General features: G+C 39.7%; 1 protein-coding gene across 1 annotated transcript; it reads left to right on the top strand.

Annotated features, from left to right (window-relative positions):
• The first annotated feature begins 612 nt into the window (after window positions 1–612).
• LOC110059940 (xylosyl- and glucuronyltransferase LARGE2-like) lies at window positions 613–12,197 on the top strand. The gene is made up of 20 exons (XM_089280104.1): window positions 613–1,270; window positions 2,220–2,422; window positions 3,196–3,406; window positions 3,764–3,820; window positions 4,127–4,216; window positions 4,886–4,953; window positions 5,084–5,135; window positions 5,406–5,511; window positions 5,712–5,845; window positions 6,411–6,492; window positions 6,857–6,917; window positions 7,263–7,344; window positions 7,536–7,582; window positions 7,782–7,856; window positions 7,997–8,087; window positions 8,466–8,541; window positions 8,759–8,876; window positions 9,554–9,643; window positions 10,091–10,172; window positions 10,390–12,197. The coding sequence occupies exons 2-20, from the start codon at window positions 2,268–2,270 to the stop codon at window positions 10,492–10,494; spliced, it is 1,782 nt and encodes a 593-aa protein (XP_089136230.1). The 5' UTR covers window positions 613–1,270; window positions 2,220–2,267; the 3' UTR covers window positions 10,495–12,197.
• Window positions 12,198–12,414: the final 217 nt, after the last annotated feature.

The following is a 12,414-nucleotide window of genomic DNA, read 5'->3' as shown; positions in this document are numbered from 1 at the left end:
AGCATGGTGGATATTTTTGCTTGAACGTGTAAACTTACTGAGCGTAAAATTTGAAGTAATACCAGGGGAATGTAGGAGGAATATTCTCACAGCGCTTCTAACACTACATAGAATAGTCCAATGAGACATTCATTAACAGAGAATTCAGTGTTCAGCGCTGTTATCTTCCCTGACGGCTGGAAGGTAGTATATGTGCAGTTTTGTGGCGATGAACTGAGAACACATCCTTCATTTCACCTGATGTAATAACAGTTCATGAAGCGTTTAACATTTTAATTTCATCTAGCTACCCAGCGTCTCTACCAGACGACTTCAATACCTTTGCTGTTATAGCATCTAGCGGTTAAGAAACTCCAATTTTCCCCTTGTTAGGTCATCCATTATTTCGTTCATCCGGACACACTAAGATGGAAGAATGAAATAAGGCCCTGAAGAAAAGTTTCTAGACTTTTTATCGCTAAAAACTTGAAACTATTCAGTAAGTACACGTGGTACCCCTTCAGAGTTTACTGAACCCTTAATAATCAGGTCAGCAACATGTTCGGAGGCCGGAGTTTAAACCCTTTGTTGTGTCACGTTACCTCATTCCTGTTCTGCAATGCGATTGGCTGAGACAAGGAAATCGCAATTTACGCGCTTTTTCAAGTGGTTCAAAGATCTCTTTGCGCTTCTGAAATTAGCCAACTAAAAAAAGGTGACACAAACAAATTTTTAAAGCATTAACTATCGGAACACTGAAATGGACGCTGGAAGGCTAAACTTTATGTAAAACTGAGGATATTTTTAAGACCTTCAAGAGACAGCGAAAAGTATACGAAAATTGTTTGGACAGTTCTTACGATCTGCGGGTGAAGTGGAAGCTAGCAAAGTCAAGTGGTCGACAGGAAGAGTTATCCACTACGTTCTCCGTATATAAGCACGTGCGCCGATGATGATAAATGGTTTTGGCAATCAAACACAGCTTTCCTCAATCCGACTGCAAGTGTTTGTCTAAACAATCCGGCGAACCTGGCAAACCAGCAGCCGTTTTTAAACGTCATTGTATGTAAACGCGCGTCCGTTTTGACAAGTGTATTTGCCCACCAGTCAAGAAACGGAAACAAACCAGTTGACAGACCAGTCCATGTGCTCTACCTTTTATCCACTGGTACGCAAACTCCGCCCAATTATTATTTCTTCCGTTCTCCATTCGCACGTGTTTTTTCAAAAGAGTTTTTAACGTTGGCCCTGTTCTGGAACAAGCCGTCTTGGGCAGATCATGTGATCAAAGGTAAGTAGTAAGTGACATTTTAGAGAAACAAAACTGACACCCTTCAAATACAATGTCGTTTTCTGTCATTTTAACCGTTTCGATTCGCCGTTCAAGACTACACAACGTTAACTCCGATATATATATATTATTATTGTGATAAGCTGAATGCTACCATAACTCCCTAAAACAGATCAAACTAAGAGAACCTGTGACGACCGCTCAAGGTTGTGTTAGTCTTAGCTTGTAATTGGCGACGGGTGTTTAAGTGGACAACGTCAGGTTAAATACATTATTGCGCTGGATTTAAACTACACTGAAGGCTTCGATTCTGATTTGAATTACCTCTCCTTCTAACTCAACAGTAACAGAATACGCCTCTTTCTCCTATTTAATTTGACTCAATGCATTTCTTGGTTGTGAAAAGTTTAACGAATATCAAAAATTTGGCAAATACCTGTAAGGCGGCCTCGTTCTATGTATTGACCTAGTTTTGTCTGTAACCAGGAACCGTTGTTACCTTGCTGACCAAGGGAACGTTAATCGTAGGCTCGTACAGTAATCAAAAATAAGCTTTTAAAACCGCGAACAGGACGGATTGAGGATTATCCAGACAGAAGATTATCCTGAAATCAGCTTGAAGCTCTCAATTTGACGTAGAAATCTCTCAGGTTCTTAATGGTGGTGGGGTGGGAGGGGGTTAACTGGTGAAGATGCGTAGTGACTAAAATTGCATTTGTGTGTTAGCTGAAGGTTTAATGTTTAATTTTGACCTTTCACGCTCTGATGTTGGTTCACGGTGATAAAACAGAGAGAAATAGAGAATATTCCTCTTTCCTGGTTCACGGTTAACATTGTTGAGATCCCTCTTATACTGATTACAAAATTTGCAGGAAAACCAGTCCTTCAGTATTGTTCTGTTATTCTGTTTTATCGCTGTTTTAGTTTATCGGTTTCTATCCTGTTTTAGTTTCATCATAGATGGAGCCCCAGGTCATCCCGCCAAACCAAGAATAGAATGCCTTTTCACTGTGTAGTTTGTACAGCCAGATACCTTGGACTCACACGAGGACTGCTAAGATGGCGTTGGACAATGATTACAATGATTGTGCTCTACTTTGTCAACTTACTCCATCCTTTACTGCAAGAAGAAATGCTGGCCTCCATTGAAAGGTCAGCTCTTTTCTTAAAATTCAAGGGATATATAGTTTGTCACATAGATAGCGCACTCGAAAACTTAAGATTCAAGTTATTACGGGTTGTGGAAGTCTAACGTTTTAAACAGATTTCCTTTAATTCTTATTTCTTCCATCAGCATTTACCAGCTCTTAGATTACTGTCACTACTATTTTCCTTCGCTTTGTTCTGTTGAAAAAGCCAGAATTTAACTCCGAAAAGTTGATGATATCGCCGGTCGAGTCAACATTTTAATCTGCACGTATTGCATGCCTATCAGGGGAGACTTATGTTACTAAGTGATATTTTTGATAGCTATAAACGCCTTCCCTGAAGTAGCTCTATCGTCTTTAGCGTAAATATTAATTGAAATTAACTTAGCATGCGGCCAACACCAACTTATATCTACATGACAGTGACCAACTCAAAAGCTCATTGGCTACTTTGGTCACTGTACACAATTAAATATTGTTTCTTCTAGTTAATTTCTATCTGTATGTATTTTTCCTATATCATTGTAAACCATCTTACGTTAAGTTGCTTTTCTGTAAATAGTGTGCGATAATAAAAAAAAAAACTGAAAAAAACTGAAAAACTGAGAGCAATTAATAAACAGAGGGGCAAATCAATATCAATATAAATTATACCGAGTGAAATACGAGTTTGAAATTCAACGTTTTGTACACCTGGATTTGGGGTGTGTGGAACAATGACAGTGGGGGAAATCACTCCAAACTTAGCTGAATATGTTGCTCTTTTTGCTGGCATAGAGATCTTGAAGAACAAGGCCTGCCCACTGAGACTGTTACCCTCAAGCAAAAGATAAAACCGCCAGTTAAGACTTGGCAACACCAAGCACCCAACTTGCTGAGCCCACATGTCATGGAAAGCGGTTCGCTATCCCTCCGTGGTTGGTGGATGTCACACGTGAAATGGGAAGTGACTGAAATGAAACGTAAATCAAAACCCAATGTCCGACAGGCAAGTAAATAAAAGAAGAATGAAAATAGTATCGCGCAAAGCCAGTATTTGATACTGAAGTTTCCTGACGACCGCATTTGACTTGTGCAAATACTGTTCCCTGAATGGTTAAAGAGTAATCGCGTGACAGATAAGATAATGGCTTGTCGAGTCATCAAAGTCTCTTAAAATAATCAGAGACCCACGTTTGATCCACTCGGAGCCCTTGGAACAAACACAACAAGCAGTGCTGCTGTACTGTTTTGATATGGAATCCATGGGCACAACGCCGAATTTACTTGTGAGTCCGGGTTTTAGCGATGATATAACCATGCAATAACTTGGAATGTGGCAAAATGTTTCAATTTTCCCTTGCAGGTCTTCAGCGTGGCCTGCACTGTGCATAGGATAGTGGAGACATACCAATATCTCTCTGTAAGTTTGCGCTTTGAATTTTTGATATCGTGAGTCACCAGGCCAGCGAATAGCGGTGAAGCAACATACGGAAAATATGTCACTTCCCGTCAAGTAGCTTACCAACTTCATTTTTGTGTGATTGCCTTGTCATGATATGGTAGTCTGGATTGCCTTTATTTTAGGAACATGTCTTACGAGTAACCTCAGTTACACGCTGGGTTTCTCTGTTTGCATTCAATCCTTATCTCAGTTCTCAGTTGAAAGAACAAATTTCCATTGCCTTTCCATTTTAGCACGTTGCTAAGTTAACTTTGTTATCTACAGTTGAACAGGAGTATCCCGATAAAAGGAATCAAGTTCCAAGCCAGTTCTGCCTCATGGAAGATGGAGCGACCTACAGTCAGCTTGTTGAGGGTGCGCTGATTAATCTCATATATTCATTTCTGAATAATCTTTTATTGTTATTTCTTATTAAAGAAATGTTTGAGCTAAAAACGGTTTTGCAAAGACCTATTAGAAACTTAACTTTGCAGAAACTGGTCTTAATCTTTGAAATTGTCTTACAAGTAACACATTTGGTTGGGTCTCACTATTGACGTAAATCCTCGAATTAGCGCCCGGGGCGCTTATTTCAAGTTTAGGAGAAGACGGGGGCACTTATTCGAGGGGGGCGCTTATTTAATTTTTCCCAAATCGTGGCCTGACGTGATCATTTTTTAATACATCATCTGCGCGTAAACATTAACATAAGCTGTTTATTTATTGACATAAAAAGCTGATCCTAAAGTTTAAATCGCGGCACTGTTAGTATTTAACGTGTTCAACGTGTTCACTAAACGTGTTCACAAACTGAAACTATGTACAAATCTTATACTACATGACGAAAACTATACATCCTTTGTTGTCTCATTACTCATCTACAAAATGGGGGAGAGGGGAGGGGGCGCTTATTCGAGGGAGGGGGGGGGGCGCTTATATTAAATTTCGGGCGATAGGAGGAGGGCTTATTCAAAGTGGGCGTTTGTTCGAGGGGAGGTGCTAATTCGAGGATTTACGATATTACTCTAGTTTATTGTTTCACAGAGCTACGAACCGTTTTATGGCGCTCGAATATTTGTGGTGCTATCAAGTGGAAAAAGAAAGCTACTCAAGTAAGTTGGTTGAGTAAAACTAGGAAAATGGTTCTTTAAAAGTTGCAGGCTCTTATTAATATTTTTCCTGGGTCAAAGAATATTGAAAAATTCAATCGGAATTTTTATTTCTTCACCTTAATTTTCACAGGATGGATTTTTCAGCAGAATCTGGAAAAGTTATGAACAGGAAAACAGAATTTGTAAGTTACGAATAACGAACACATTTGAAGAGTTTCCGATTCTTATTATCCAATAGAAAACCGCCGAGCAAAAGCGATGTAAGCGAGGTTTTCCTTATAAGGAATAGGCCATGTCGATTAGCAACGTTCCCCCAAATTGGCAGCTTTACTTAGTTCTGACTCAGAGACGTAAGGCTGAAAAAAATATTGCTTTTTCTTTTGGCTACTAGAAAGAATAAAGAAAATATAGACGGAAGCTATTAAATCAGTAAAGAACTCTGTCTTTTGTAGATCTCACCTCGAGGAGAACAAATCACCAGTGTCACGGTTATGTTGGGTTGCTTTGGATATGAGGGATATGTCACCTTCACTGACCTTGCGGTTAAACCTATATATGGTAAGTAAACCCATATAAGGACTTCCTTGCTCAAGATGAAAAAAGTCATTTTAGGAAAGATATGTATCTGAGTTATAGTAGTGAACAGTGATAAAATCTTTCTTACAGGCATCTGTCACACTTCTTTAAATTTAGCTAAACTAGTCGGACACCTTCAACAGGATGATTTTTTAAAAAATATCTTATCTTTATTTGCAAAGATTCCAGACTGCTGAAAAACCACAGTATCGAGCCAAAGCAACTCTTAGAGCCGTGCCAAGCACTAAGCAAGAGACCACTTGTTGAGTCTGGAGATTTCCTCACTGAAATACTCTATTCAGCGTGTTCACCAACAGTACGTACAGTTCAGTGTTGCAAACCCTTTGAGTGATCTGCAAACTTGTTAACAGTCTCATGGCCAAAGCCCTCGCGGAGCGCTTTCGGGTTTCTGAACGAGAGGCCCTGAAGACGAGCTGTCGGTCATTGTCATGTATCCTAGATATTGGCCCAGACCACTTTTTCTAGTCATTATTTTCTTTTAAATAATTACTTAATCAAATGTATTGTTAAATTTTCGTAGATAAACGTCTTTTTGAAGGTTGCTCAGCCGATCGCCATTGGTGGTACAAAATGTAACCTGAAGAATAGTGCAAGGTTTTACGAAATCCTGTAAATAAAGTTGAACTTCTCTACAACACCTATACCTTGTGGTGAATACTAAACCAGCGCCTGAACTCATCTTTCTCGCCCTGAAAGCCTGGTTACACTTAATGTCAGAGTGGAGAAAGGGGATTTTTTGGTACTAACGACCTAAGACACTAACACAACTATATCACTGTGTCCAATAAAGCATAAGAACGGGGGCAAAGTGACGTAAAGATGGTCACACTGAAAATTTATCGTTTTACTCTTACTGTTAGGATTCTGACGCAGTCACTTTGGTGACACAGCTAACGTTCAATAGGATAAACATGTTGAAGAGGAATTTAAGATTCTGGACTGGTAAGAATTGATTAGCAAGTTTTAAGAGCTTTCCCTTCTCTAGAGTTAAACAAGCACGACAAGCTTGGCGAAGCTTGCTTTCTAACTAATCATTATGTAAAGGTCTGTAAATCTTTTCGTTTAAATCACATTTTCTTGGTAATTTCATTGTTAAAATTGAGTAAAAGCGCTTGCCAGCAAAAACTAAATTGATAGATATACATCAAGTCTTGAACTAAGCCTTGATGCCTAACATACATTGCTCGCCGTACCAACTGCGAGAATTTTATGAATTCGTATTTATGGCTGTGAAGAAATCGAATGTTGACCAGTAACTATTCAATTATCATTACTCATCGATCTTCTCTTTTTATTTCTTCTGCAGGTCCTCTGTCAATAGTAGTTTACGTTCATTTAGAAGACGCTAACGATATTGATTTCAAAAAGTAAGATAAAATGGTTTTAAAGTGGATGGTTTTCCCCTTTTTGAAGAAGTCTGGTTTAGTCCTTCCTTCACCATTTTTCAATCGCGTAAAGTTGTAAAATGATTTTAGTTGATATGTAGCACTGGGCTAGTCTACATTCTCACGCACTCTAAAACTATGAGTTACTCTGAAATTAAACGGTTTGAATAACAAAATATTCCAGACCTGTCATTTCGAAAGCTACCAGATACCATTTAAACAAAACATCTCTGATGATGGGCTGTTTTGTTCTCAAACAAAAGGACAATTGTTGTTTCTGTTCTCCACATTTTTTTTTTACCACATTTGAAACGAGTTCTCTTTCAGGAGAGAGGTACAGATGCGATTACCGTCACCAATATTCAGCAAGTTTTCCACGGTCTCAGTTATGGTCATATATGGAAAGAAGGTAAATAGCAAATGCCTATATACCCCATATATGATCAATTCTAAAGTGCCTCATTTATTGAAAATTCAGTTTCGGGGGAGTTTCGGGTCATTGATTTTCAATTTAATCTGTACCTTCAGAAGAGGACATGCATGCATTGCAGACCTATATTTTTAAACTCGCCTTAGTTGATAAATTGTTTCTCTCCACAGATAGGTCCACAGTATCCAATCAATCGCCTCAGAAACATTGCAGTCAAGTAAGCAAAGACACGAGATTTACCTTCGTTTAGAATGCACGAGCAATCGGGAAAGAAGATAAATTTCAAGTCAAGACTGTAGTGCCATATCTATGATATGACAGTCAGACTATTACTCAGTAATTTTGTGTACTTTTTGTAAAGTTCTCTCTAAGTAGAAGCTAGTCATTTTTCACTCTTTTCTTTTTTTTTTCCTCAGAAATGTTAAAACGCAATATATTTTCATGATCGATGTGGATTTCGTTCCTTCGCCAGAATTAGAAACTATTGCAAGGTAGGTTGTAGGACCTTGTAGGCGTAACTTGCCTTTAATTATCACTTAAGGCAGGCTAAAAAAGGTTCAGTTAATGTCTGGCAAATGAAGTTCTTAAGTTTCAATCATTACTCACTCTCGTTTTAAATGTTTACTTTCAGAAATCAGATTCTTAAGTACAATGAGACAAGAAATGGTACCAATAACAAGGTTGCATTTGTCGTGCCTGCCTTTGATGGCGCAAGAAATGTGGTTAGTTCAGTTCTAGTTTTTAAGTAATCCTTTCTAAACTCCGTATATTGTACAGCGAGAAGCGAAAAATTGCAAGAAAAATTTGAACGCTGCGCAATTTGTAGAAATGAACGTCTCGCCTCGAGTTTTGCTCATAGAAAAAAAATAAACACTTAATCAGTCTTGATAGACTCTTTAAAGATCTAGCTAAAAGGCTCCATCTTACAAAGACCCGCAATGTATGATTAGTGCATGATTCGACTTTACTGATTATCACACACTTATGCTGGTCCTGATAGTTCGTGAGTGTTACACCACGCCCGGCAACTCACCCCTCCCCCTCCGTTAATGCTCGAGCGCCTGGTTAGTAATGACCTTACGGTTATGAACTTTTTTCAGAACTCTAGAGATCTTCCACAGACGAAGGAGGAACTTGTTAAAATGGTGAAAAGAAAGAAGAAATTGGCGCCATTTAGTATCCTTCGAAGTTGGTGCAATATATCTTAATTAATAACCAACAAGCTGCACTAGGATAAATGAATGGTGTTCCAAAATTCATTCCCTGACACCATTAGGCGTGGAGGCTGGGGCGCGTTCGGTGAAACGTTGCAGGTTTACTTGGTCAATAGATTCCGTATAGAATTCCAGTTCACTTTTCACCTGTTCTTTTATAACTCCTTGACTCGCCTCAGGACAAATCGAGTCTCCTTTGTCTCATAGCTCCACAAACTATACCAAGTGGTACCACATCAATGAGTCATATGAAGTCAGCCGTTATCAGGATAAATACGAACCTTACTTAATTTTAAGGTGTGCACTGCAAAAGAGCTTATTATGGGAAGATTTTCCGTTAAAACGAGTTACTTTTTCGTAAACGATTAGTTCTAAAGTCATTAAGTACTCTAGATAGTCTAGATAAACTGTATAGTTTCTTGTGTTTTATATCTTCTTCTGGCCGGGGTACGTTGATCTAGTTTACTTTAATTTTGGTCCTTCTTTACCGCGAATCTTGTGAGGGGCTCTTCACGTAAAGGCGAAAATTGTTCATCTTTTGGGCTCTATTATGTTTTGCCAAGAGACGATCAACTCTTGGTTTTGCTAGCTGAAGTATTGGCTTCATTCTCGTCCCCAGAGGCCGCGCTCCTTTTGGTCAGCACCAAGAATCGCGATCTCTGGCCGGGTCCGATTCTCTGAACATGCGCAGAGAATTTGTTTCGTACTCTCAGCCAATCAGATCTGTCAAACTTGACTTTGAGCACGCGTAGAGTGACGGGAAGTCCGTGAATCGCGGACTTCCTGTGTTGAACCTTCCCAGAGGTCGCGATTCTTGGTGCTGACCAAAAGGAGCGCGGCCTCGGGGGACGAAAATTTATTGGCTTATGTTAGTACCTTACTTGTCTGCTGTAGAATAAGACCAAGGTTCAGTGAGCTCTTGTACCTTTCTCCTTTTGTTGACATGACGAGATTTGGAAATTCTTGTTTTGCAGATTGACTCCTGAACTTCCGCTGTACGACGAAAGGTTTACTGGTTACGGAATGAACAAGATTTCTCACGTCATAGAACTCGCACTACTGAGGCAAGTCACCCTTAGCCTCGATTTCATCGTTTTTTCTGTGCACGCATAATCGTTAGACGCATTCGAGAGCTTTAAAACGTTGTCTCAGCGGTATACAGTGCGCTTAGATTCACTATGGGGAATTCCTTATCCAGCACAGCTGCAGGTCGAACTCTTCACAAACTTGTCCTTTTAGCTATAGACAAACACCATTTCCACGAATAAACAGCTTCGTTCTCAGGGCTTTCCCTTCCCAATCTCTAACGGAGAAGCCCTGGGAACGAGGTTGATGAGGGTAAGGGAGGCGAAAAACACTCTCCCTCCCCCTCTTCCCCGTTTAATACCTGTTTAAAAAGGTTATGAATACACAAAGGGTTAATCGACAATTTCCCTCCGACCGACCTCACACTAATTGATCAAGCAGAAATATTTTCCTATCATTAACGTGTATATTTTGATTTCTCTCAGGTACAAATTCATAGTGCTGCCTAATGTTTGGATTGTTCATCGTTACCATACATTGTCACCCCTCTCATTCGCTCATTTGACGGTGAGTGTTTTGAGTGTTTCATTTTCCACATTTTCCTGCCACAGTCAAGGCGTCTTTTAGGGTGTCTTTCCTCTCATGTTAGACTTGTTATGATGTTGGCATTTTTCTATAACTGCGAGATCCACAACATTCGGTAGAAAATGGAAAGAGTGAGAGAATAAAAGTTGGCTGTTAAATACCTTTTAAAACTTTCTTTGCTCTTCTTCAATACTTCTAGGATCCAGACAGCAGGTTTGCAAATCGACTTCAGCGCTTTGAGTTTATCAGTGATTTATACAACAAACACAAGATCGGTCACTGCAAGGGTGCCAAGAACCAGTAGCTTAAGACTGAAACAAATTTGCTGACACTTAAAACTGAACATTGACGAGAAATTTTCCTGATGGTGGATTTTTCAAGCAAGGAGAGTGACGTAGAAGAATCCATTCAAAGACAGACACGCCCTGTATAGACAAATATACAACGGCATGATTCACACTTAGATGTTGGTCATCATTCCACCGACAGATGGATGAAGTTTAAACGCAGATTGCCCACCGAACACTAAAAAATGACCTTCTTTATAATCTTTCTCTAACTATTAATGGCTGAGGAAGGTAGCAATCCAAGGACATGCAAAATTCGACAAGCTAAAAACTCCTGACCCATTATGGATTAAGATTGCTAACCAAGCTACACATATCATTTGACACCAGCTCCTTTCTTGAACTAGCAAATTCGAAGTATTTTGTAACTCTGACGACGTCCCACTGGTCGTTCCATATTCATTTATATGGTCTGTTCACAGACGTTTATTTTTTGCTATGAGCTATTTATCATCTTGCCCAACCCCCTTGCGTTTTGGCTCATTCATATCCCACGCGCCGGGTTAATATTTTGCTAAGCTTGCGATCACGACGATATCCTGTCAACAAGCTCCGGCTGGAATTCGAAGGGCCAAAAAGGGGGAAGTGGCCGAGCGGAGAACGGGGTGGGGGTTAAGGCGTCTCTCCTCTCTCTCTGCTCCTGTCTCTTCTGTCCTTTTTCTTCCTACTTTCTCTTCGCCCCATCCTCGACTCGAGAACCTGTTTACAGGCTATCAGTACGACGAACTCAAGGGTCTGCGGACAGACTAGCACTTATATGACCACAATCTCGTGTTCACTTGTTGCGAAAAAATTGAGTGCCAACGAAATTGAAATGACCTGTACCTTGAACAAGGAAATAGTTATATTTTTGTGCTTTGCTGTATACGCTGGGAGAACAAATTCCCCCCAAGCACAACCGCATTACCCTTACCACCTTGACTTGCTTTATAAAGTCTGTTTGCTTTATAAAGTAAGGATATTTACTTGTCCAGAGTTTGTTAATCTGTATTTTGTCTTCGTACAGGCGCGGATCTGATACCGAATTCCACCGTTTTACGGAAATTGGTCAGATGTTTCAAAATGACTCGGATAACCCCTTAAGGAGACTTCAGGGATAACAAATTCAGAACATTTCCGGTTCATAAGAGAGCATGGCCCTGGACCATGGGCTCCTTCCCTGGACCACTCTAGAACGCACTCGTTGTTTCGAAATCAGTCACCATTAATCCTAGATCCGCGCCAGTGATGCATAAATGTTTGCAGTTCGAATATAAGACATCTTTAAAACAGATAAAGTTGAGACACATCTCCAAATAATATTATAAAAAAATATCGAGTTACACAAGTGCACGTAATTGCTTCTGCCGATGAACGTGTCAAATATTTAGCCAGGCTATTCCTGTACAATCAAAGTTGCCATATTTGATCTACATGTATTGACAATACGCCAAAGCAAAACTCTCCTTGAGTATTCTAGTAATATGCAATTGTGAGCCGGATTCTTTAACAATTATTCCTCGAGCGCTCGTTGGATATGAGATGGTAGATAGCCAACGAGGCGCGTTGCGCCGTCGGAGTTGGCTATAACCATCTCATATCCAGCGTGCGCCAGTGGAATAACTGTTTTATTAAAAACGCATCCAAATTATAATATATTAGACTCAAATAAAAATAAAAAGCGCCCCAAAAAATCACGCGTACGCTTACCTAATTAGAAGAGCATGATATAATGGCTCATAACCTATGATGGCGAAGCCAATGAAAACTCGCGAATTGCATTATCCAATGATCTAGTTTTTAATAAACAGGATACAACAGGTGTTCTTGAATACCTCAGCTCCGAAAGTTTCGTTATACGCGGCTTGTGCTTACAGTGTATCTGTATTCGGGTACAT

This window comes from Orbicella faveolata, unplaced genomic scaffold (assembly GCF_042242905.1).
Source record: "Orbicella faveolata isolate gen_17 unplaced genomic scaffold, um_ofav_v1 contig_47, whole genome shotgun sequence".
Lineage (NCBI taxonomy): Eukaryota > Metazoa > Cnidaria > Anthozoa > Scleractinia > Merulinidae > Orbicella > Orbicella faveolata.
This window is presented reverse-complemented; position numbering and strand designations above follow the sequence as displayed.